Genomic DNA, 27,640 nt, shown 5'->3' with positions numbered 1-27,640 from the left:
CAATTATCGGGATCGGGAAAGGATCCTTGAGCACTTTCGTAAGGGGGGCACCATACGGCGAGGAGAGGCGACCATTACTGCTTACCCCGATTACACCTTGCAAGTGCAGCGCAGTCGCATGAACTTTGGGGCGGTCAAGAGGCGATTGCGGGCAGCAGGGTACAAGTATATGCTGCTTTACCCGGCTAGATTGAAGGTTTTCTTCAAGACTAAGATGCTGTTCTTTGACACTCCGGAGGAGGCCATGGAATGGCTCGATGCACAAAACTGTCCTCAGGAGCCAGATGAGCGGACGGCGGATGGAACGGGAAGAGATAAGTGATGCTGCGGGCCCGGTTGGGCTATGAACATTGGGACTGGAATATAGTCGGTATGACTCTGTTTGGTAGTGTATGCGTTAGGACTTTGAAACATGGTCCGTGTGCGCGGATACGGAAGTGCGGGAGGGGAGCCTCCGAGGGCTGGTCTTTGTACCCCAGTTTGAGTTTAGTTTAGTCACTGTGTGTGGGGTGACACCCTGTCGGGTTCTCTACTTGGGTTCCAGAGAGAACCGAACACAGGGATGCCTGAGATCCAGGGATGGAGCTGGGCAGTTGGTTGGGTTAAGGGGGTTAGGGGGGTGGGGTGGGTCAGTTTTTATATGAGCCTGGGAGAGAAACTGGGGATGGGGGTACTTGCGGTAGGGGGGAGGCGAGTGGTCCTGGGAGAGGGATGGGAGCTACTGATGCGTCATGGGGGACCTTAGGGTACTAACGTGGAACGTTAGAGGTCTTAACAGCTATCTTAAGCGTAACAAGGTCATGTTGTACCTAAAAAGACAAAGGATAGACATCGCCCTGTTACAGGAGACACATCTGACACGGGATAAGTTGGAACTGGTGGGGAGAAAGTGGAGAGGGACTGTAGTTGGATCCACATATTCTGCCTATGCTAGAGGTGTGCTGATTTGGGTTGCACCACATGTCCCGTTTAAGCTACTTGGGGAGGTTGTGGAGTCTGATGGGAGGCTGGTCATGGTAAGGGGGCTTGTGGAAAATAAAGTAGTGTGCGTTATAAATACCTATGCCCCCAACCGTGACACGGCGACATACTTCAGGACACTGACCACTAGACTGGGTGAGGGGATGGGGGGTCCTGTGATTTGGGGAGGGGACTTTAATTGTGTACTAGACCCCAAGGAGGACAGGTCAGACGACAGGGTGGACAGGCCCAGCCCGGCGGCTAGGGTACTGCAGGCGCTGCTGGTAGACCTTGGCCTGGCAGACGTGTGGAGGACGAGACACCCTGGCGTGAGGCAATATTCACATTACTCGGCCCCGCACCAGTTACACACAAGGCTGGATTACTTTTTCGCCACTCTGGACATTGTCGAGGAGTGTGACCAGATAGACTACAGGGCGAGAGTCCTTTCGGACCACTCGCCCCTGGTCATGCGTTGGCAGCTTTGTCCCCCACGTGCGCGTATTCCAACATGGCGCCTCAGGGCGGAAGCGCTCAGGGATCCAGTCTTCAGAGAAGAAGTGAGGGAGGAGATTGTTGCTTATTTTGAAACGAACACAGGCAGCGTCAAGTCGGCTGGTACTTTGTGGGAGGCCTTTAAGGTTGTAATGAGGGGGGTTGCCATTGCTAAATCCAAAGGATTAATGGGAGGAGTCCTGGCAGATCTGCGTAGAGCCGAGACTGAGTTGGAGAGAGAGCTGGGGGAGGGGGGGACGGACATGGAGGAGGTCATTAAACTGCAACAGAGGTGCGCAGAACATTGGGACAGGCTTTGTAACCTGAATTACAAGAAGTACATTGAGAGGTTGCATGCCGGGGGAGACAAGACGGGCAGACTTCTTGCTTGGCTGTATAAGAGCGAGACCCCAAGATCCCCGATCCGATCAGTTATCACTGAAAAGGGAGTGGAGCAGAACACCCAGGAAGGGGTGAATGGAGCATTCGCAGAATATTATCAAGCATTATATGAGGATCGAGAGGGGGGAAGCCGGGAGGATATAGAGGTAGTACTTGAAGACATAGGCCTGCCCAAGATAAGTGACGAAGAGCGAGAGGAGATGGATGCTCCGATCACTCTGGAGGAGCTGCAGGAGATTGTGCGGCAGCTACCCACTTGCAAGGCCCCAGGAGCGGATGGGTTCCCCAGTGAATTTTATAAAGCGTATGGAGAGGAGGTGCTCCCGCCCATGCTGGAGATGTTTAATGAAGCGTTTGAGGTGGGGCGGTTGCCGGAATCACTCAGGGAGGCGATTATAGTACCGCTCCCCAAACCCAATAAACCGGGACATGATTGTGGCTCCTACCGGCCCCTGTCGATGCTGAACCAGGACAGCAAGATCCTAACAGCTGTCCTGGCGGCCAGAATGCGGAGGGTAATAGGCAAGCTGATCCATCCTGATCAGACGGGCTATGTCCCGAACAGGAATATTACCCACAATCACAGGCGCCTTCACAGGGTGGTGGAAAAGGGGGGCAGTGATGACAGCGAAATGGCAATAGTGGCGCTGGACGCGGTTAAAGCGTTCGACTCCGTCCGATGGCCATGGCTCCTGGCGGCTTTGGGGCAGTTCGGACTGGGACCATGCTACATGAGGTGGGCCGAGCTATTATATAGTGCGCCTCTGGCTAGGGTCCGTACGGGTGCAGTAGTGTCAGACAGATGGCAGTTAGGCAGAGGTACCAGGCAGGGATGTCCTTGGTCCCCAATGTTGTACATACTGGCCCTCGAACCCTTAGCAGTTTACCTCCGGCAGCAGTATGATCCGGTGGGCATAGAGGTGGGAGGAGAGTGCCATCTTATATCCCTGTATGCAGACGATATGCTGTTATACCTGAAACACCCGGAAGAGAACTTGCAGTATATCTTGGAGGTATTGGAGAGGTACGCCTGGTTGTCCGGCATAGCGGTTAACCCTCAGAAATCCGTATTATTCCCGCTGGGCAGTTATGTGGGGATACCGGCAGAGAGGTTGCCGTTGCTGCGGATTCCGTGGGCAACGAGCTCCTTCCGGTACTTGGGCATTGCCGTGTATCACACGACTGAGGAAGAACACAAGTATAATACTGAACTAGCTGTGGGAAAGATTGAGAGGTGCATGAGGTTCTGGGAAAGATTGCCTTTAGCAATGATGGGTCGCGGAGCTATGCTTAAAATGGTGGTGTTGCCCAGGCTCCTGCATTACTTTAATAACATCCCGTATATGATACCTAGGAAGTTTTTCGCCAGGTTGCATAGCGTGTGTAGGAATTTCCTGTGGCACGGCACGCGCAACAGGGTCGCATTATGGAAATTGCAGAACTCTTACGAGAAAGGTGGCGTGAAGCTGCCGAACTTTGAGGCCTATTATATCGCGGCGCAACTGCAATATGTGGCCAGGTGGCTTTCAGATGAAGAGACCCCCAAACATAGGCTGCTAGGGAAAGACTGTTCCCCCTTCTATCTGCGGGAGGTGATTTGGGTGACTGGCTCATGGATGAGAGAGCGTCCTAAGATGCTGGCCCTTGGCAGGAACATATGGCGGCGCGCCTGTCGGATGATGGGTGACCCCGCGCCGTGTATGCCGCAGTTCCCTCTGATCGCCCTGGCAAAGGAGGACGGGCAGCTGAGAACTATTATCCGGACGTATTGGGAGTCAGTGGGATTGATTACAATGGGCGACATCTGGCAGGAGGGGACCCTGATGGAGTTCGATGAACTGGAGGCAGGGTCGGGACTACACAGGGGTCAATATGTAACATATCACAGGGTGGCCCGGGAGGTCCGGAGCACGTGGCCCGAAACTACTTTGGCCGATGAACCGGATGCCACGCTGGAGACGATGTATGACGCATCAGAGGGCGGACACGAGGTCTCCAGGTTGTACGAGATGTTGATGACAAAGGTTGGGAAGGATTTAGGGCACCTGAGACTGGAGTGGGATGCAGAGGTGGGGGCCCCGATGTCGGATGGGATGTGGGAGCGTGCCCTGGGGTACCATAAAAAGGTATCGAGGAACGCCAGGTTCAAGCAGATACAGCTCTATATTACGCACAGGGCATATATGACCCCCCTCAGAATTTCCAAATTCCCAGGTAGTGGGCGCCAGGCGTGCCCCAAATGTAACGAAGAGAATGCGGACATGATACATATGTTCTGGGCGTGCCCAGTGATTGCAACTTATTGGGGTGAAGTGGCGCAGAGGCTGGCAGGAAGGGGTGTTACACTTAAGGTGGATTCGGCGTGGGCTTGTCTGCTGGGAGGGTATCCCAGGGCGCGTAAGCTTCGACATGTTGATAAACTTAAAGATCTGGCTTATGTGCTTGCCAAACGTAGGATAGCCATGGAGTGGAAGAAATGTCACAAGCCGCAAGTGGAGGTCTGGTGGCGGGATCTCCAAAAATGGGCGGAGGCTGAAACGACAGCGTGGCAAGATGGCAGTATGGCAGGCGACGGGGAAGAAATAGGCTCTCTCATGGCATGGAAGTTGTTGTTAGCTGAACTGTTTTGTGCGGGTTCGGCCTCGGCTGGACTTGAGAGCGATGAGGCCCCACCGCACGGAACGGACACTGATGGCGAACACTCTACAGGCTCATAGGGGGGAGGGATGGGGATTGCAGTGCCTTATTTTTTGTTCGTTTGGTTTTGTTGTTTGAAGTGTTTTATTTATGTTTCGTTGTAATGTTGTTTGGTTGAGATAAAATAAAAATACATTTAAAAAAAAAAAAAAAAAGTATACATGATCCACTGACATTGTATAGACTTCGATGACTACACTCCATTTGCCTCCACTATATATCATCTTGTTATGGATCCCAAGCCCAACTGTCTGATGGTAAGAGGCAAAAAAGACTGGGAAGTTGGGTTGGGGTGGATCATACCCTGAGAAGATTAGATTCAAATATTTTCTGGACCATCATGCTGGAAGGTAGACCTAGACCTGAGATACATACAGCAGAGGATAATAAATTATTTATATTGGTTGCCATGGAGGATGCGGCATGGTAAGCTATTAACAGATAATTGCTGCTCATTCAAGAACAATAGCGGAATGATTATTCATGTGTTTTGGTTCCGTAGTAAGTTTGAAGTCTTTTGGAATGAAGAATTGCTACACATAGACATAATGCTAGGGCTCTCCTTTCCAAGAAACGCAATCCACAGTGTGTCGTCTGATGATACAGCTCTCAGGGCTGAATATTTGTAAAACAAAAACGGCGTATAGAACACTCATTGTAGCAAAGAAATAAATGTTAAGATTGTGGAAAAACTCAACTAAACCTTCCTATGAAGATTGGGTAAACAGCCTGATTATGTTATCTGCAAGAGAAAAAGTATCCTTTCAAAAGAAAGTAGGAGTGAGATGATTATAGAAAAATTGGGGATTTTTTTAATGAATTGCATGGATGTTACAGCATTTCTGTGATGTCATCTTTCATGTCCTGGGTTTTGAGTGTAGCAGTGCACGGTGGTGGCGCGAGTTATGGTTACTTAGTTTAACATAACTGACACATTTCTGGGGATTTTCGGTTTTACTTGTAACCATAAGGTCCATGTAAAAAAGTTATTTTTGAATTTCATAGGTTTTTATTAGTACAACCTAACCATAACGTCCCTTTAATAAAGTTTTTTTCAAAATTTCATGGGTTTTTAGCAGTGCACCCTAATTTGCTACAACTTCCTAATATCATACTTACCCCCCATTTAGCAGCATTTTAGGCTGATGTAGAAAGTTTGAACTTAAAGACTGTTCCATTCCCCACCTCCTACCAACATTTTGACACTTCTATAAACTGTCTGCAACTGTCTGCACTGTTTTTTTGTTCGCCGACATTTGCGAACATATGACAACGTCATTGCATGATGACGTGTCCACGAACGGGTCCGTGCTTCGTGAACAGTTTGAAACTGCATTTTCAGCTAATCTAGGAAGTTTCAAACTCGAAATGTACCCTTGCACAGTTCCTAGACCTTTTATTACTCATTATCCATCTGCAATCCAGGACACAGCACATGCTTGGAAGAATATTAGCACAACTGCTATTAATCTACAACAATTGCATCAGCCATTGCCATCCCTCCTCCCCAGGAGCCACCAACACCATCACCACCACCAATACCACCACCAGCACCAGCTTGAGGGCCCAGACAACGGAAAAAGCAAGATGATGCAGAAAACAATCAAGAGGACCAGGAAGATGATGTAGAGGAAATGCCTACCTCCAGCACCCAGAGGGAATCATGGGTGTGGCGGTTCTTTACTACCGTTGAGGGAGTACCGAAGGGTAAGGCTACCAAGGTGAAATGCACAGAGTGTGTACTCTGTCGCGAACAACCTGGGCAGCGCTGGTATGGACTACCTCCATGAGCCGTCACATCGAATCCACCCACAGCGATGCTCTCAGAAAGGCTGTTCCTTTTTTAGGAAGTATTACGCGGGCTTCCTCTACCTCATCTTCCGCAACCAATACTGCCACAACACAGGCTACACCTGTTGGGCAGAAAATCCCACCAGTTACCCTGCAAACCATAAAAGAGCCTGCTGATCCATATCTTTCCAAGACAGCAGTACTCTGTATATACTGCAACACACCACTCTGCAGAGGGAGCAGTTCTGAAGTGCTTTCGAGGCTGTAATCAAGGAGCATGAGAAACACTGCCCCCTACCTTAGATTTACCGCACGGCCAACATCTCCCCCTGTCCACCTGCCCCTCGATATCTGTGGTTGGTGTCCCTTCCCTCATTTCCCTCCCACACCTTACTTCCTGACTTTTCGTGCAAAAAATAAAAATAAAATACAAAATAAAAAAATAAAAAAAGGTTCCTTTAGGAACCACCTTTCACAGTTCAAAAATAGAAGTAAAGAAATAAGCTTATAGACTCCATCTATTTGAAATGTTTCAGTAAATTAGTTAGACTCAATAAGATTCTCCAACATTTCCATTTGCATTTTCTACTTTGCTAATGGAAATAATGGACAATTAAACACTAGAGAAAAAGAAAAAAGCACAGAAACAATTTTCTGTCGCAAATACTTTTCTCTGACATACAATAAGGACCATAATCCATGGACCTTTATGACTATACATGGTCTCCGAAGTCCCCTTTTCAGGCCATGCATTATTTATAAAAATGGATTGCACATTCACACCATCGCAAAGCGCAGCCTTTGTACCCTTTTCACTGGTATATTTGTAACACTCCCTTATTGCCTGCGTTCAAACAGTTACACATCTATCCACAAATCACTTCCAAAAACATTGCATATAAGTCTATCAACATATTAAACCTCCACCTACCAACTGCCTCGTAACAATCTTCTAGAAATCTTTTGCATCTAAATCCCCCTTGCCTATCCACAAAAATTGTACACACTGCTCCTATAAATGCACATATGCATCGTGCAGAAAGAAAAGTGCATGGATAGAAAGGGGAGTAGGTTTTGCCAAGTGCTGATAGGAGCCCAGAAGGAAAGTGCCAAGAGATGCCAAGGTGGAAGGCCACTGGCTAACTGCTGGGGCAGAGGAGTCCCCAAGGGTAGGCTGCACAGCCGGCAGCCGGTACACCCGCAAGTGCAGTGCTAAAGGGGGGAGGTGTACTGGTGTCGACTAGATATAGGGCCTGGAACTGGTCAGGTTCATGAGGGACCGGGTCACCAGTGTCAGTATCAGTGGTATGAGTTAACAGGGAAGGGGCTAAGTCAAACAGGAAGAGAAAAACTGTGTTTTCAAAAGTTTCCAGAATTTAAGGAAGTCCAGCTGAAGTATAAAAGGATCAGGAAGGCTGTTCCAAAGAGAGACACCGGCCGATGAGAGAGACATGCCCCCTGCTCTCAGTTTCAAAAAGCGTTTCACAAGCAGAGAATTAGAGCAGTAGAGGGTTCTAGCAGGGGCGTATTTAGGGAAACAAAGTTGGAGATAGTGTGGTCTAAGGCCCCACAAAGCCTTCTCAATTATAGAGAGGATCTTGATTTTCATCCTTCCAGCCACCAGGAGCCAATGTACACATTTTAGGGCGGCAGTGATACGATCCCTGGGCTTGAGGCCAAAGATAAGTCTTGCAGCCCTATTCTGGATTAGCCAAAGGGGGGTGTATACAACGAAGAGGCTATTGTAGTAGCTCACCCTAGAGAGGACAAGGGCTCTAGGGACGTTCAGCTTCTGGGGTAAGGTGAGGAACAGTAGAATGCCTGTACGGAGCTAAAGCTGAAAGTGGGCCTTCTTTACAAGCTCCAAAATGTAAGGAGTAAAGGACAGAGAGGACCTAAAGATGACCCCGGTTTTTGGGCCTCACAGGATGGTGAGAGTCGAGGGCCTAAAGATGGCGGCCAGAGGGCAGGAGGAAAACAGGGAACAAGTGTCACAATAAGAAGGATGTCCGTTTTACTGGCATTGAGACAGAGATTGTTAACCGCACACAATGCCTTGATGGCGGTCAGACAAGCAGCGATAAAAAACAAGACATTAGTAGAGGGAAGTATCAGGAAAGCTGTGTGTCATTAACATAATACTGGAAATTAGAAAAGAAAAAGAACATCAGGTGAGCCAGAAGGACGAAACAGATATAAAGAGCCACAATTATAGGATAGAATCCTGGGGTACACTGCAAGTAGAGTGTGAGGTGGTACAGCTCATATACATGGTATAGCTCATCTCCCCCCCCAATACTCCAGATGAAATAATCAAAGATGAAGCGTGGTGTACCAGCATTCAAGCTGCCATGCTTCACAAAATTGACCTTCTCCAAAAGAAAATCAAAGACCACTGCAAAGCACTTCCTCACCAGACAGGAACCAAACCGACCAACACCCCACCCACTTCCTCCAAGCCCACCATACCTGACTTCTCCTTCAGAGATGCAGAAGTTATTAACCTTCTAATAAACCTCAAACCCTCCCCATGCAAAGGCGACATTTGCCCACCTAAACTAGTCAAAGACTGCGCAGACTGCCTTGCGCCGCTCCTCACGGCATTTATCAATGCGTCCTTTAAAACAGGCATCATCCCAGCCAACCTCAAAGAGGCTTGGGTCCGGCCTCTCCTAAAAAAAACGACTCTTGACCCCTCACAACCCAACAACTATAGACCAATAACCACTGTGCCATTCTTGCTGAAATTACTGGACAAAGCCGCACACTGCCAAATCCAACACTTTCTGGAAACCCACTCCATCCTCGGGACGAGGCAATCGGGCTTCCGGAAAGGACATGGCACAGAAACATACCATGCTAGATCTGAAGAGCCAGATCACCCAAATCATGGACAAAGGCAAGCCGGCTCTTCTGCTTCTTCTAGATCTCTCAGCCGCGTTTGATCTGGTTGATCACAAGATTCTCACTTCCCACCTCACGCACTCAGCCAACTTCTCCAAAGAAGCAGCCGCCTGGATCACTTCCTTCCTCGAAGGTAGGGCCATGAAAGTCTTCTCGGGCATCGCCAACGCCACTCCCACGACAATCCACTGCGGGGTCCCTCAAGGTTCCTGCACTGCACCTACACTCTATAACTTGTTCACCAAGCCCCTCTTTGACAAACTTGACTCATACGGCATCACCTACACGAACTACGCGGACGACACACAAGTACTTCTACCCCTCTCAGGCTCATACAACGAAGACGCAAAGGCTCTCCACACTATCTACTCCTTCATCAAGGCATGGATGGCAATTAATGGCCTCTGCCTCAATGGTGACAAGACTGAAATCTTGATATTAGGTGAACAGAACACCTTAGACAAACTGGACAAAACTGGACACTAACTTCTCCATTGACAACTCCATCATCCCCGTGTCCACAGCCGTCAAGACACTGGGAGTATACCTTGACTCTTCGCTATCAATGACTAGACAAGTCAGCGCAATCACTTCCGCATCCGCACACACCACCAAACTTATAAACGCCATCAAGCCCTACCTCTCTAAACCTAACTGCCTCTCCATAGCGAGGGCAACCATTGGAGCCAAATTGGACTACTGCAATGCTCTCCTAGCAGGCACGTCAGCCAAAAACATAAATAGACTACAAATCACACAGAACAACGCTCTCCGGGCCGCTCTTAGTATCCCAAGAAGAGAGCATATCACCCAGGCCAGGCTCTCAGCCCAATGGCTCCCAGTCAAAGAACGGATCACCCTCAAAATCCTCACCCTCACTCACAAATGCCTCTCCTTCTCCGCCCCGTCCTATCTTTCAGATACCATCCTCAAACCTTCCTCCACACGTCCCACTAGGACGCAATACGCTAACCTACTCTGCATCCCACGCATCAAAAAAGCCAAAGCCGGAGGTCTAGGTTTTCCCTACATTGCAGCACAGACATGGAACGCTCTCCCTTCAGACATCCGAACGGAAAACTCACTTCCCATCTTTCGCAGGAAACTGAAAACCTCGTTCCTTGCAAAATAACTAGCAAACTCTCAAGAAGCCATGTAAATATACTGCCTTGCTATTGTATATATTTCCTCTGTAATTTATGTACTACTTGTAACTACGGTTTCCTTTGCAACTAAGATGTCTGTAACAAGCGCCACGATGCTTCTGGGCTGATGTGCGCTCAACAAATTTGAATAAAATAAATAAATAAAATACAGTAGAAACGACCCACTTGCATCTGGGTAGGGCGCTAGTAAGGTAAACAGGTCAGCCAGTCCAGTGCCCTGTCCATGATGCTAAAGGTATTATGTAACCGTTTAATGAGGATACAATGGTTGACCGTATAAAAGGCGGAGGAGACATCAAAGAGCATTATCCTCAATTGTCCTACTATCAAAAATACGATATACACTTCAATTATATCATTCCACCATTTAACAAATATGGTATATTCTCTCTATAGTAACTATACACATATTACTATACTGTATGTGGCCACTGGTCACAACCACCACAATACAATGAAACCAATTAAAAAGTATGTACAATACATCTTCAGACGACAAGACTAGCCCTAAACCTCCTGCAATCCAAATGATGTCCACGGACACTAAGAGTGACTGCGGACTCGGTGGCAGCTGCACCCCTTTTTTTCACCTATAAAAACAGCTCCATGTCAACTTTATTCAGTTCCATGCGTTAATATACCCGAAAAAATATTGCGATACAACAATATCGCCATATTTTTGCGGCGAAATTGAGCCATGGACCCTGCGGGGGACACCCCCGCAACACCTGCATTATTTTTAAATGTGCGGGGGACACCCCCGCTACCCCTGCTCCCACAAATTATCCCCCCCAAAAATATTGCCTATGGCGAGACAAATGACCATATGTACGGCAATATTTTTGGTGGGGATAATATGTAGGGATACCCTTTATTTCACTACCCACCCTTTCCAGACCCTCTTTTGGCCACCATATAACCTCAAATGTGTTTTCCACACTATTTCCTCACTGCGCTATCGGTGGACACTGGCAGTTCCTACATGGCTACTATTTCCAGAAATATTACGCAGCTCATGTTTTCCACCATCCAGTCAGCGGCTACGTGTAATGTCCCCCTGATTGGCCCACACGTGTCCGCAGACCCCGAATCAGGAAATGAGTCCATGGACCAGACCCAGATATCACTCATTTTGTAGGCGCAAGCAAAATATTTTTTCCAGTATTTGCAGTATCATTTCAAGGGGGGCATATGTGTTTTCTGCAAGGTTTGAGAAGATTCATCCAGGGCGGGCAAAGTTATAAGGAAAAACATACACTTGCCCCAAGATACCTCCCCTAGAATTTACTTAATATCTTACACCTTTGCTGTATTTTCAAAACCGGAAACCTTTTCTGAAGGAAATACTTGATGGGAATCTGACAAGAGTGTTTCAGAACATATTCACACACCCTAACTGCATCCACTACAAAGTTCTTAAACAACAGAGTGTCTTTTACATGGCCATTACACTAATTTCTGCTTGCTCTTTGCATTTAGGTCATTAAGGCTACATTACGTTTATAGGAATAGCCAGCATAACCTGACTGAGTGGAAGTAATGTTCCTGTGCAATGACCCACAGATCTGCTCTTTGCAACATAATGACCTATTCCTCATTTTCAATTGATGGCACAGCAATCCCAGTCCTCAAACAGGTTAAAACACTGAGCGTCTACCTAGATGTAGAGTTATCCATGACTAAGCACATAAATGCCTTATCCTCCTCCACTGCATATACCTCCAAACTCATCCCCTTGAGCAGACAGGTTCTCTCACAGAGCAACCATCTCACGCTCGCAAGAACCCTTATCCATAGCAAACTGGACTATTGTAATGCACTCCTCATGGGCACGTCTGCAACTAACCCAGCTAAGCTCCAACTCCTCCAAAATAAAGCGTTGCGTGAAGCACTGGGCCTATGTCGATCTGACCACATTTCTTCAACACGAGAGAAGCCCATTGGGTGCCCATCAAAGCCTGCACCGATTTCAAAACATTGACCATTGCTCACCGCTGCGTCTACAAAGAAGCCGCCTCTCCAGCCGATCAACAGCATTGCCAAGAGACTGTGTGTGCGTCCACTGCATTCTTCCAGCAACATATTGCTTGTTACTCCATGCTTCAAAAACATCAGAGCAGGAGGCGTAAGCTTCTGCATTACAGCCCCTTTTCTCTGCAACTCCCTTCCCCCAAACATCAGAAATGACTATTTGTTTGTTTGTTTTATTATTTATAATGCACGCCAGGCCCGAGGGTATCAGGGTGCAGAAAGAGACAAGGGTATTTTCAGCTTGGTTACAGTGCTGTAAGAATATATATAATCGGGATAAAGTCAATGGGTATATACAACAAAGAATAGAAGTCAACAGTTCAAAATAGTCAGGATGTCAGAAACACTTAGATATTATATACAAACAGAAAATGCGGCCGACACGAGTGGCAGAGTGTTGCAGCGGACCCTGGATGAGGAGGAGTTACTAATGGGCTATCAGGCAGTATGTTCCTACCCTACCTTCAAGAGGTATGCAGTAATAAAATCACGGCAAAAATGTTGACTATGCAACAAAAAGAAATAATAATAATAAATCGCAGCAAAAATGCTGTGGTTTGACCTGGTAAAGGTGTAAACCGTTATACCATTTAAGGGGAGCGGGGGTTGCAGGGGTGTCCCCCGCTCCCCTTAAATGGTATAATGGGTGTGGAGGTTGCGGGGGGTCACCTGCATCCTTTATATGCATTGCGGCAGCAAAACCACAGCCTTTTTGCCAGGATTTTTTGTGTAAACGGCCATTTTTGCCATGTTTTTAACACATGGCACCCTTCAAGAGACTTCTGAAAACTTGGCTGTTCAACAAATATGTCTAACTGCACTCCTGATCTTGCTGACACTTTTGGTCTTACTATTTCTCCTGTACAAACGCTGTGATACTCATGGGTTTGGGCGTTGCTATGAATAAAAACATAAAATGAAATATACCAATTTACACAAATGTCAGGGTCGCTCCCTGAGTAGAAGCTAAAGTCTTCCACATGATTCCTGAAAATGAAGACTGGTTGATTCCATAACGTGCTTATTCTGTGGTGTTGGCAATGCCAACGAGTGCATCATGAAAGACTCCTTGGAGGTGTTCATAAACTCACATGAGGGAAATAAGATCCTGCCGTAAACCTATTTCTGGTTATTAGGTCCAATACAGTTGTATTATTGATAATCTGTAAGACTAGTGAGGCAGGAGTTTGGAATTCCTATAGCCTCACTCCCAGGAAAAGATCTTTGTTGTCAAGGACAAGAAGAGTTCATAAACATATTGTAACCTGAGCAAGTAGACAGTAGGTGTATTTGCCATGGCTCTCATGTGGGTGTTGGTGACTCTGCTGCACAGCTCCAGTAACTGTGTGATGGTTGCAATGTGGTTGGAGAATAATATTGCCAGCTTGGGTAGGTGCGGCAAAGTCACCACGCTGACTTTACCACATCGACCTGTGACCTGGTATGGTATCCCCAGGTCCACAACAGCAGTTGTCGTCAGTAAAAGTATATCCCACCAAAGACCATTCCGTTTAGGATAAAGCAACCGTAAAAGAAGACATATGCCACAATTCCCCTTTTCAACAAACCCAAAACCCGGTCTTGTTCCATGTAGGGGAATTTTGGACCCAGAAGGGGATGGACCTTACAGAAGACAGAGTCAGGTCACTTAGGCCAGAAAAAAGTCTGGAAAATGTGTATTTAGGCCAGGCAACCCACACCATGCTAACAGACCAACATGAAAAGGACAACATCTCTAATAATCACTCTTTCCCAAGAGAGGAAAACCCGGGACTGACTAGCAAAACATACTTACAGATTCAGGATCAGGAATATAATAGGGAACAACAGGACAACCCACAGGAGTGGGTTCAACCCCACAAAGGGGGTAATCTTGGGGAACACAAACAACTCTCCTATTTAACCAAAGGGGCTGCACAACACCCAGTCCTCACAGATACAGTTAATGGGCACAGACAATGCCCCACTTTCTTCCCACACTACCAGGAACACTGGAGAGGAAATAACTCATGTCTCTCTCACAATTGCCAGCACAATCACCTTCAGATGCAGCATTAATTATAAGCAAGGAAAATGATACAAGCACTACACCAAACAAAGGAGAAACGTTTTCTCCAAACTCTCACCCCACAGGAGTAATGCTTTTGACACAGGTCATCAAAACATTCAGAGACGGGAAACTCCCCAAACTCAGACAGGGGAACAAAGAAGCAGCTCTTTCTCAGCAAGCAACAAACAGGCTGAAATGAGATCTAAGATGGTGGCTTCCCCATTTAAAGACTTCTTCCATGAACTCAGGACTACACAGCATCACAACCATGGGGCATGACCAGAGTGGGCATGTGACCCATCTGGGCAGTCAGTGGGAAGCTAGTCAGTCCCAGCACTAAACAAGGGGCAGCTCACAGGGCAAGAGTGGAAGGAGGTTTGTGGTACAGAGAAGGAGAGTTGTGGTGTTAAAGATGAAGAATATTGCTGTCGCAGAGAGGAAGGTTGCTGGGTTGGCTATAAGACCTAGAGTGGAAGAATGGATTGCAAGTCACAGAGAGGACAGTAAGATTCATGGGCAGATTGTACGACCTGGAGGGGAGAAATCAATCTGACAGTTGGATAAGTGTGTCTGATTTTAAGACCTGGATAGGAGAGACTAATTGTAAAACCTGGAGACCGGAGGAGACTAAAAGCTGGAGACCAGAAATCCAGAATAAGGCAAGAGGTTGAAGCAGAGATCAAAAGGCAGGTGAATAGAGACCTGGCCACAGCACTAGTCAAGAAAATGGCAGAGGATGCAAAGGTGGCGGTCTTAGATGAGGGGAAAGAAAGCAAAGGTGAAAATGAAGGCTCTGACCGAGGGGAAGGCAGAGAAGAAAATGAAAGCAGAGAAGGAACAAGTGAAGAAAGTAAATGATCCTCTGGGGACAAACCCAGGAAAATAACAGTATAAAGTGTCCTTGTGAAGTGTTGGGGATCAATATAACTAACCCCAACCATCCTGACATCTTAAATAAAAAGCACAAACTTGAACATCCTCACTGCAGCATTTGTTTCAACTTGTGACAGGACTGTCAACGTTCTCTATCTTGCAAAAAATGAAATCATTCCTCTTTGACTGTGAAATGCTGGTCCAACTGCAGTTGTCCATTAAAATTAATTGGCCTGAAATCAGATCTTGAACTGCTACAGCATGAAAATGACTGTTTCTGGAGTAAGAATGAGTGAAAGTTCTGGTCAATGCTAATGACTTTCACAGAGGGAGTTTTTAATACTGGGAGAAAAGACATTACCTCAGCATGTGATTGGGGTGGTATGAACCTAGGTTTGGTCCAGAGTGACAAAACCCTAAAGAAGGGGTCTAGACTTGTCACAGCTTACTGGCAGGGAGAGGATTACTCCGGAGATGACAATTGTGCAATTATATTTTGGAGAATGTACATGTGCTGTTTGCTTAGACAGTTCATGCACCACCTCAGTTTTTCAATTAATTGCACATGATCTGGAGTAGTGGTCATGCTAAAATGATGTGACCGAACAGTGGTAATAATTAAAAGCTTCTGTTATCTATATGCAGACTCCATCCCCTTACTCTTTTCAGTTGCAAGACCAGAATATCAGGTTCCCAGTTTTAGCACCATGGGTCAAACCTACCCACTTGACTTTCAAATGTCTCTTCCTCGCTCCTCCCACACCCACCAAAGTGAAGCGAGAATGAAATCGCCTCATATCCTTCACATAATTTGCACATAATTGCATGGATGTGCTATAAAGTGTGGTCTGGAAACGTGATTCTTTAGTTTTGATTGTGTGGGGAAAATAAATGCCTTTTTTTCTGTTTTCCTCAGTATAGCGTAAATACTTAGTTGTGCAGTCCAAGTCATACATACATTTGTATATAAAGTGGTATGTTATACCTGTGTGCAGTATTTAATACATTTAGACCACAAACTGACAAGTATTTTTTTCTGCAGGACAACTTGTCCCTTGCAAAACCCCACGCCCCCTGTGTGGTATCCATTAATTCAAATTTGCCATTTATTAGTTTGCTCGAACCACCCTGCAATCTTGCCCCCGCTGCGGAGCAGAGGGTGCTGATCACTTACACATGTTCTGGAAGTGCCCGAGGCTGACGGAATTCTGGGGTTAGATCCTCGAGACACTGTCTGAAATCAGTGACACTGTTATTGACCCAGACCCGATGGGAGTTCTGTTTGGGGTGTGGCAGGTTGAGGGGGCTAAACATATGGCCAAATTCCTGAATGTGGGCTGTGTGATGGCCAAGAAGTGTATCCTTCAGAGCTGGAAGAACCCCTCTCCCCCCACAGTCCAGAAGTGGCTGAACCTGCTCACTTGGTCTCGTAATTGTGAGGAGGAATACCTTAACATGATCCCAATTCGCTCTCACCCCCAAAACATTTGGACTGCTTTCAACAGTTACCTTCTTGGCCTGGAGGAGAACTCCTCCGAGAGTGGTACCTCCTGTGCCTCTCATTGATATGCTAACACCTCATAGTGCATCGTGTTGTATCATTTCCCATCTGTTGTTAAATCATTGTTTCTCTCTGTGGCTGTACTCATCTATGCATGTATTGAACCCACTGATTGCTCTGATGTATGTGTTTGCTATATGCCTCTGCCAATAAAAAGATTTAAAAAAAAAAAATTAAAAAATGTACCATTTATTTATATTTGCTTTTATTCATTTTATGCATTGAACGCGCATCATGCACATTTGCCCATAGCAATCTTTTACTTGCAAATCAATGAAACAAAAAAATAACTCACCTCAAGGATAAAGTCTGAAAAATCTCTTTTACCAATAAAACAGATCCCCATACTCTATAAAGACAGAAAATATAGGGCATTTTTACCAGTATCGTAAAGGAAGACTCAAACAGCACAAATGTATCAATAACAATAGTTTTCACATGCATTGATGGCTCCATAGACCTCTAACACTTTTGACAAAGAGTTGAAGAGCAGATAGGCACAGACGTCCATAGGTCACACCACAGGTATTGGTTATATCTGAAATGTTAATCTATTTGAATACCCACAAGCCTTAAGCAGTCTAGATAAGTAAATCTGGCAGAAAATAATGTAAGTAGTACATATCTACCGGGGGTCTCGTTAAATATTGGTCTATCGCAAGCGGTTCTTATCCTTGGGCACCCATGCATAGCAGCCCCATTAGACTAAGACAAATATTTTTGCAAATTGCCAAGGAAACAGGGTGGTGAAACTGTAGTTGCTGGGAAAGTCAAACTTTGGTGATGCCATTACTTATCATGATATAACAGTTCCTTTCCATGAGTGATTCAGGGCCACAATCAGTACCCAACGTCGTGAGGGGAACCCAGGGCAGTTGGGGATGGAGGCACATTTCATAGATGGGGAGCCAAATCCTCCCACAGGGAGAAATAGCAACCCAAATCGATGTTTCACATGCCCTGAATGAGCAAGTGATTTTTACACATAGTTAAGTGTTATGTGACCGGTCCAGGTGCAAAGCAGAAGTTTGAAAGTGGTGCACTGTGCGTGCAATCTCTGCCCTGGATCAGAAGGCCAGGATCCTGACCCAGAACCAAATATAAATCATATAGCAGGCACCAAACTCCTACCTGCCGAATGCGCTTGTGATGCCAACAGAAATCGCAAACTCTCAAGAGTGCACAGAAGCTGAAGCTCAAGTCCATGAGCCACTAATACTGAAATTACAACATGGCTGACAAGAGTTTTTGTGACTGGTCTAGTCCACAGGCCGATCCTCATTAACGAAAGATGCACAACACCTGTAGGAAACTACAAACCATGGCCATAGTAATGTGGAATAATAAGTGGAACCATTACGCAAGGACCAATAATGCTGCACGAAGCAAACAGGGAAATGCACCCACGAATCAGAGCTCTCATTATTCCAATCATTCTATAAGCAGTGGCATAAAAAAAGGCATAACTCTCCCCTCTTGGTGGGTGACCGGTAGGTGTCCTGAGAGATAAGAGTGCTGCCATAGTGAGGAAAGTTAGAGATGGAAAGCAAGGAGAGCTGAACTTCTGTTGGACAAGCAATGAGCGAAGGACAAGAAAAAGGAGCAAAAAGAAAGCATAAACTGCAATGACCTATAAGCATGGATGAGAAAGGGAATTTGTTAAGCCAGTGGAGCTAGAGCTAATGGAAAGCAAAGCTGCGGAAACGTGAGAGGCCTACTGAGAACCCTAGATTAGAATGGTCACACCTTAGGAACCCTAGGGCAATGGGAGTGAAGCTAGATGGGAGCCACAGCCCAGACCATGGTGTGAGTTTCAAGCCCATCTGACCGAATAAAGAAGACTTGCTAAAACCTTTTGACAACTGTGAAGGCATCATGAAGTAAGACACAGACAACAGACTTAAAGTTCAAACAAAAGATATTTACTAACTTAAATGTCATGATGGTAGAAGGCCTAACTTGCCCTATGCTAAGGTTGGATTTCCCTACCTGAACAAAAACTAAGGAAAGTCTGAGTCAAAGAGTTCAATTTAAACGTCTGTCGGTATCCAAACCCTATTCTTGCGCTCAGAGCTAAAGCTAACCAATGTGTAGTGATGTTACTAACAAAATAAACATTGTTTATCTCAATGTCTGAGCTTCCTCCAGCTATCAGATTTCTTTCTGCTCTCCTTCCCCAAGTGCAAGAAAGTTCCACAAAAAGTCTTAAGGTTACCTTTCTCACATCAAGTTAACAGTTCCAAATATTCCTCTGGGTTCCCTTCTGCAAGTTCCAAGCAACACAGTTAAAAAAAAGAAAATACATTAAAAAACATTTTTTTTTAAAAAGGGGGTCTTGAGGCTTCATTTTCAACACAACACGTGCAGTTACTCTAGTCTCATGGTTCCCTTCCCCAAGACTTCAACTCCGTCAAATTTATTTCAGTATTTTAAAAAGAATAACATAACTCAAGGTCAACTTGACCCTCCTTCTGGTTTGCCTCACCAGTTCACTCGCAATGTTTCGCCTTGGTTTCTTTCACAATGTTGCAATGATTTCTCCTCATTCAGGGCTCACTGGTCCAGGCACAGTTGGCAGACCACATGGTCCACAGGTCGGGCAACCAGGATCCCTAGGTTCTGACGCCATACAGGTTCTTCAGCTCCTGTCCCTTTGTACCAAGTTACTTTCACTTAATTCCTTTTTGTTAGTCGCTTGGCTTTATGTGCAAGTTTTACACTTCTCTGGCTCTCCTAGTCAACCTCTTGGTTCTGCCATCCCTTGTCACACAACTCAGTCAGTCTGTGGCCTTAGCACAATGCATTCACTCATAAAAGTTCACCTTGTTGGGGCTCTATTCAGATCCCACCTTCTGTGGCACTATTTCCCACGTATGCCCTTTTCTGTAGTTTATTTTCGCACAGGCACTTTGGTTGTCCTTCGAGATTTGCTTTGCCCATGAAGTTTTTATTTCATTGAGTATTCAAATATATTAAACTTTAAGGTTTCATTCAATTTGCTATTCAATATGCCTCTGTTATGTGCAATTTCACCTTTTCATTCAGTTCGGTATTTAAAATGCATTCACAAGGCTTAATTTTAAATGTCCATGCAGTCAGTATTTATGATGCATTCGTTAAGCTTAGTTTTAAGTTTCGGTTCGGTATTCAATAGGCATTTGCTGAACTTGTTTTCAAAGCCTGTTGCATATTCACGGTCTGTTCGGAGTACCCAAGTGCCAAAGTGCTCTCCCTGACACTCACCGGCTCTTTGCAGCTCCAGTCGACGGTCCCACAGCTTCCTCTCTGCTCATGAGGCCAGCGGGCTGTCTGGTGCAAGACCTGCTCGCATGCTGGGCATTCTTCTCTGAATGCCGGCAATTGGAGAGGCTTCTCTCCAGGCATCGGCAGCGCCCTCTCTCTCCTTGATTTGCCTAATTTGCCTGAAGCTTCTGCGGTTCGCCTTCTGTGCTGGAGGCTCCCACACCTTTGTCCTGGGCTCCACAAGTTCCTTTGGGAATCTGCCGGCGTCATGGCTCCTGGTCGGTCTCACCACGGCTGCCTCCACACAAAGGGTCCCCTGCTGGTCTCTCCCACGCAGGCCTCCCTGTTTCTACTCTCCCGTTCTCTGACCCTCATTTTATACACCTGCAACCAGCTAACAGGTTGCAGATGTGGATCCTTACCTAGGTTTGCCTGACCATCATTAAAGGGACATGCCTGACTCTCTGCAAGCATCTTCTTTGTCCTAGCACCAGAGTGGTAAATTAAAGGTGTAGTGTGTATTACTCTCAGTCTCCTCTTCCTCGTCCCAGTACTTTCTGATGTCAAATGTGGGGGAATGAGGGGAAAGGTCTTGCAATAGCCCATAAAGGTCGGGGGAAGGTTAGGTTGTTCATTAAAAGGGAAAGGGGGACACCATGTCTCGCCTGTGGGTACACCACTCCAAATCTCCAAGGACCCTCTACCCAGGTGATCCTCCCCCGCTTCTTCACCCCCAGGGTCGGGATCCAAGAGCAATGGCCTTTCCCTGGCCACCTGAGAAGAGGATCTAGGGGTTTTTATGAGTGAGAATACCCTCAAGTTTCTCACACAACCCAGCTAGGGGCAGTACATTCTCAGAAATTACACATTGGGGGTGGGGAGGGGATTGGATCACTGCCAGCATTAGTGACAAAAGCACTAGAGAAGAAAACATTACTTGCCTCTAGGTAATGTTCTTTCTGATAGATGTTCCTCTCATGGATTCCTCAACCTCCTCTTTGATATCTCCCAGCACAGCTGCTCGCCTGAAATTTTTCGTCTGTCGGTGTGGCACTGCATCAGCTCCTTCCGACACCTCTACACAACCCGCACTGAATAGATGTTGGGCCTGTATACATTGAGGCGCTGTACCCATTTATCTTTGTTCCACCCATTTTTACTTAGCACTCTGCCAAGAGGAGCAGGTAGGGAGGGCAATGAGTAATCCATGAGATGATCATACATCAGAAAGAACATTACTGAGAGGTAATTTGTTATTCTAATGTATTCCTTCCTTCCACAGATTCCTCATCTTTGATAGACTCCCAGAGCAGTACATAGATCTGGAGAAGGCAGGAGAGCAAGGAAACCACCTAAACCAGAAAACTCTGAAGGACAGCTCTGCCAAAAAGAGCATCCTGCCCAGACTGAGAATCCAAGCAGTAATTTTGTTGATTTTTTTTAATTGTGATTTTGGTTTACAACAAACCTTACACAACACACAAGGTATACAAACACCACGAAACGTATCAACAATCAAAAAGTAGATAGTTAAATAAAAATCACATGATTACTAACATTTGATCCAAAAAACCTTTTAGAAAGTTATTCAAAGCTAAAATCAATGACACATTGTCCCCGCACATTAATCTACACCAAAATAAATTCATCGAAAAGTCAGAGTCACTGCAACCTTTGTCTCTAAAACAACCGAGGCTATTCTTAATAAAAAAAACTGACAAACAGTAACCCCAATGCTTCAATGTTTATTTCAAATTGACATTTTTACAAAATCAACAATATGTTAAAGTGCTAAGCGCCTGCAACCCTTTCCAATATCTTGACTTTTCCCTGGAATGCAAATGATTCAACCGAAAACGGGAAGTATGTGGTCTGTGCTCTACTACAAAGGAATCTCTGCAGATACAAAGGCATAGAATCTCTCTTGTGGGTAAAATGGATCTATTCAGTATATGCAGAGTATGTTCCAATACTATAAATTGTCTTGGCCCAATCAAACCTAAACAGTCTTCTCTTTACCACCCCCAGTCGATATTTGAACTCCTCCTCTGAAATCCCAATTGATGTTAACACTCCCTTCATCCGACTTTTAAAAGCGCTGACGGAAGTAATTCATTATTCCATTATGATGTTGTTTAAGTCAAGCATATAAGGAATTCTCCAAGGGATGAAGAACTATCATATATGTCGACAATTGTCTCCACATAAAACATGCCTTAAGGTAAATCAGACAAAACCCATGCCTAATAACAGAGTTGGTAATTGCCAGAGATAAACTCAACACCTCCTTCCACAGTTTACCCTGAATTACGTTTAGGAGGTTCCCCAAAATCCAGTAAACATACGTTGAGTCCATACAACAAAACCAGTTCGATCTTAGCCAAGTAGAAACGTATGATAGGCAATATAGAAAATGTACACGTTCTTGTAAATAAACATTTAATTTGGGGAGTGAGAATTCAAATTTATTCCTGGAGAAAATCCCTCCACATACCCACGGATGCCTTATTAGTCAGATTGTATCCCAGATATCGCAAGGATGATACTAGTTCTGGTCTCTCAGAGCCCAGTACCCAATTCATGATCTTGGGTTTAGAGCCCCTGGAGTACACAACCACCTTCGATGTGGCTCGGTTTGGTGACATATTATTGTGAAGTGAGTACTGGCAAAAAATATTCAACTTACTCTCCGTTCTATTGAAAATAATGAAGTCGTCGGCAAAAGCAAGCCAGTCCAACCTAAGACTACCAAGCCGTGCTGACGAAATGGATGACCCCTGCCACAGGGAGTCCACATCGCACACAAAGATTAAAAAGGATTGGGGCAAGTGTACAACCTTGTTTCAAACCTACATATGCATTGTTTGTAGTGGAAAGGGAACCCTCTCGAGTCAGATGAACTTGCATGGTAGTTCCTGTATACACGAGGGCTAACAGTTGCACCAACGTCCTGAGGATATTGATTTTGAGCAGTTTTGACAACAACACTGATCCAACAACACAGTCAAACATGCTGGTCATGTCCAGCGAGGCCATAACGATCACCCCAACTTGGCTATGATGAACATTGTGTAGCAGGTGTGCCAGAATATTGGCATTTAGAGAATTCCCCAATTGTTTCCTAAACCCCACCTGGAATCTGGACAAGACATGGGACTGTTTCATGATGAAATTTAGATCTTGCAACAGCAATATTGCAACACCTTACTAATAGCGTAGATTAGGGCGATCAGCCTATCATTTTTTGGGTCCAAGGGAACCCCTTTTTTTAAAAATCAGAATAATGATAGACTGTGCCCAGGATGGAGGAATTATATGGGACCTATATTTTTGATCAAGCATAGGTTTTAAAAGAGCTAACCAAACAGATGGAGACTCTTTCAAAACAAAAGGAGGAATTCCATCAGGGCCCGGTGCCCAAGATGATTTTTGTTGGTTTATTGCCAAAAATAATCCTCTTCTTCCCAATGACAAGTACCCCAGCTAACCGGGCCTAAAGAAGGATCATCTAATTCCATAAAAGACTTGGCTAAAGAATATTTCTTCTTGTAGAAGTCCACCCATGTTTGTTCTGTGATCAGGGAGTCCATGGAGGTCCCTTTTGATCCCAGAGTGTGGTTGATAGTAGCCCAAAATGTGTCTTCGCTTCCATTACAAAGTTGTAGAAACAGACTGATTGTCCCTAACATGCAAATCCATCCTTAAAGATATGACTAAATTCTTATGCAATTGACACACCCTTTTCCTTGCAATGTTATATTCTATTAGGGACAAACTCTGTTTCGTTAACAATCCAAGATTTTTCTGTTTTTATCTCTTAGACTCCATAATTCTCGCATCAAAGAAGTGCCTACACTCACCTACACGTTCAGGGGGTTTCTAGTATATACTTCTTCTTAGACAGTTCATGATGATCTTATAAGTTACTTGGTCAAAATCTCTGAGGGACCCGTTATGATTATCCCTTAAGCCAGAGTTCGTGAGTGTATTAGTCAATAGTTTCGTAAACTCGACCACCATCTTGTGATACCATTTTAAAGTGAACCTCCCCTGGCTGGCAACAAGGAAGCAAGATCAGGTCTCAACTCGAAAGTACTGAGGGAAAGGTCCAAGGGGAACGATAAGAGTAAGTGATCACCCAAGCCTAGATCTAAATGGGACAAGGGGCAGTAGTCAATCCTAGAGGATCACGAACCTCTATGCCAAGTATAGGGTAAGAAGTCTATGGAGGGTGGACACTCCAAATGAGTCATGTCCCATTCCCCAAGAAAACAATTCCAACGTATCCCTCTTTGTACATCATAACGTAAGAGGGTAGGGGTAGCTTTAACGCTATTATAGTCCGATCCCTCAGCACAATTTGAGTTGTAGTCGCCTCCCAGTTCCAATACATGTTAACCATCAGGATAGAGGGTTGAGTACGATGTGCAGTAAGATTTACCGCCAACAAACACTCAGAGTGGTGTATTAGTTCACACTTTATCCTTAAATTGCAATCTATGTCCACAGCCAGAAAGCACAAAAACTGAAAGGTGCAGTGTAACTCTAGCCTCTGGACCAGAGTATTACATATGGCATCAAAAAACAGAAAGAATATGTCCAGAGAAGGATATGTTAGAAATGATGTATCAAAATGTATTTAAGGTGATACAAAAAATTGAAAGCTGGTGAATAAATCACTAATAATTATACACTGATCACTTTAATATAGCAAAACAGCAACAACAATATGCCAAAGATCGGCTAAAACCTCATCACTCATACTAACCATTCATGGTGCAATCATTCCCACACAACTCATCATACCGTGACATACATCCAAAATACTAAAAAACACAAGAAACATGCTAAAAACTCTGGGGTAAAGGAATTCATAGCTAGTCCCCAAAATGACACACATTATTGTTATGTTTACAGACAGTAGAAATAATTCACAGACAATCTATTATCAGGGTGGATCAGAAGAAGAAGTGTAGAGATCGCATCCCTGTAGGGTTTATCTCTCGACCGGTTTTGACGTGTAGTGGTAGTTCACACAACGTCTTCCTCAGGAGGTAGATGTTACCATTCTGGTAAATAACAAGCTGCTGAAGCGGCCAGTGCAATGAAGTGCGGTAAGTCGCACCGAAAAATTCAAGACTAAATCCTGACCTGAAGGGTACCCTATACACTCTAGGGAGATCCAGGGCTCCATGTGTTGGAAGATGTAAAGGCAGCACAACTTGGCCTGGAAAATCAACGCCGTCTGCAAGTCACTGTAGAAAACAGTTGCCGTAATAAAGAATTAGCGAGCGCAGCAGGAGATAAACTGGCAGTCACTTCGTCCCGGAATGTTTGAAACGCTACGCATGCGTGTAGGGAGCCTATACAAAACGGCCTGCTGCAGCCAATAGTGAACCGAAGCCTTTTGAAGGCAGCAAGGAAATCCAAAATGAAAGCCCATAGGCCAGTCCATCTCCGCTTTTACTGCTGGGCTTGTGAATGTGGGGTAGCATTCCAAGTCAAAATGAGTGGTTGATATAGTCTCCTGAAACATATACATTTTTAGTGCAGTAATGCTTTGCAAATCTGTGTAAAGAAGACTACGTAGCCGCCTGGCAAATCCCCAGAACAGGGACTCCATGTTACAGAGCTGAGTTGGCAGCCATTCCTCTGCTAGAATGTACCCAGAGACCCTCAGCACATCCTTTTCAGCTAGATCATAGTATTCCAAGATGCAGAGGATGATCCACCTTGACTGGATCTGGTTGGTCACAGCCCTGTGTGATGAATCCAGTGGAGTCATCACAGATTCCCTGGTGATGACCTCCTCCGATGTGGCCAGGGGACGGCAGCCGTCCCCTGATCCTTACCCTAGTTATGGCTATATGAGGAAGGATCACATGGGAGGAGACAGCCACCTGGGAGATGGCATGGCTTCATTGGATGAGGTGCAGTATTCCCCATTTCCCCATGAGGAAGACCCTCTCTTACCCAATCCCTATTGGCCTATTGTCATGCATCCATTCCCCCTATAAGGAGACCTTTTTCCAACACCCTTTAGGCCAAAGTTCCATCCGTAACATGTAGAGAAAAAGCTCCAAGAAAATCCTTTTTTAAAAAAAAATTATTTTATTATTTTATTAACAACATTCCAAACTTTACAAACACGAGGACAACCTCATTTAAGCTTCACAACATTATCTTACAAGTTAAAAGTTTCAGTCCTCCCCCCTCAACCCGAGCCCTTGCTTCCATGTCACTTTCCTACTTATCTCCAGGCGTGTCTACTTCAATGTCATCTACGCTATGGTCGCCTGGGAGGGACCCATCATCGAGGCCACCAATTGTCTCCATGCTATCAAGGGTCCCACCTCCTCCTGCCCCCGCCCCTGATGACCGCTTCGTACCAAGCAGCCGTTTCTGCCTCTGCCCACTTCATGAGGTCTGCCCACCACATCTCAATTCTAGGCTGTTGGGATGCTTTCCAGCACATTTCAATTCTCCGTTTGGCCAGAATGTAGGCCAGGTCTTTCATCTTACTGATGTGCTTCAGATTGCGTGGTCTGGTAAAACCCCCAAGCATGCATGCCCAAGCTGACTCCACCTCCAGCGTAATCCCTTTACCCGCTAGGCGCATTTTCAGCTCTGTCCAAAACCTCCCCACCTCCGGGCAAGCCCAAAACATGTGCAACATCCCGGCTTCCTCCTCTCCACACAGAGGGCATTTCTGTGCCACCGGGCCTCCAAACCTAGCAATTTTACTGGGGGGTCATATATGCCCTATAAATTACATATAATTGGATCTGCTGAAGTCTCGCTCTGTCCCATTGCCCATCCGACATGGGTTCTCCCACCTCCTCCTCCCAGTCCCGCCTCAGTTGGAGCAGCTCCTTACCCACCCTAGTCCCCAGTAGCTCATATAGGCGAGATATTTCGTGTCCTCCCTCCGAGATATCATACATCGTCTCGATGGTTGCATCAGGTTGTTCCGCAAGCACCTCCTCAGGCCACCTTTCTCGCACTTGTTTAATGATTCTGGTGTAAGTAATATGTTGGCCTTTATGCACCCCAGTGTCCTCCCTTAACCTCTCAAAGTCTAGTGCCACACCCTCCTGCCATATATCTCCAAGGGTGGCCAGGCCCGTCGGTTCAGAGTATTTACAGACCCCTTTTATCATTTGGGAGTCCTCCCCGCGTAGCGTCACTAACGGGACCTGCAGGGAGAATGGGGTTGGGTTTCCCATATGCTCTGCGCCATATTTCCCAGCCAAGCACCAACAGTCATGCCATTCCCCGCACCTTTGGTTTGGGCAACCACACTGTCTCTCTGAGGAAGAAGGGGGCAGGGTCCTTATGCAAAAGCCTGGCTTCGGCCGTTTCTTCGTCGGACAACCACCTGGTCACGTATTGCAGCTGTCCCGCCAAATAATATAACTCAAAGTTCGGTAGGTTTATACCCCCCTGTCACACGAATTTTGTAGTTTC

The 27,640-nt window shown here is 45.7% G+C and overlaps 1 protein-coding gene across 3 annotated transcripts in view; it reads right to left on the bottom strand.

Moving 5' to 3' along the window:
• TRMU (tRNA mitochondrial 2-thiouridylase) overlaps nt 1–27,640 on the bottom strand; it is an 852,019-nt gene that overhangs the window by 365,570 nt on the left and 458,809 nt on the right. For 2 of the 3 annotated variants that reach the window (XM_069629233.1, XM_069629231.1), the window contains exon 6: nt 17,226–17,279. The exons of the other annotated variant lie outside the window; for it this stretch is intronic. In XM_069629233.1, coding sequence (XP_069485334.1) covers nt 17,226–17,279 — 54 coding nt within the window. The remainder of the gene's footprint in view (nt 1–17,225; nt 17,280–27,640) is intronic. 3 annotated transcript variants of the gene reach the window in all.

The sequence above is a fragment of the Ambystoma mexicanum genome, chromosome 12 (genome assembly GCF_040938575.1).
Source record: "Ambystoma mexicanum isolate Mex_15411 chromosome 12, UKY_AmexF1_1, whole genome shotgun sequence".
In the NCBI taxonomy this organism is placed as follows: Eukaryota; Metazoa; Chordata; class Amphibia; order Caudata; family Ambystomatidae; genus Ambystoma; species Ambystoma mexicanum.
Note: the sequence above shows the minus strand (reverse complement) of the source record. Positions and strands in the feature narration are given on the sequence as shown.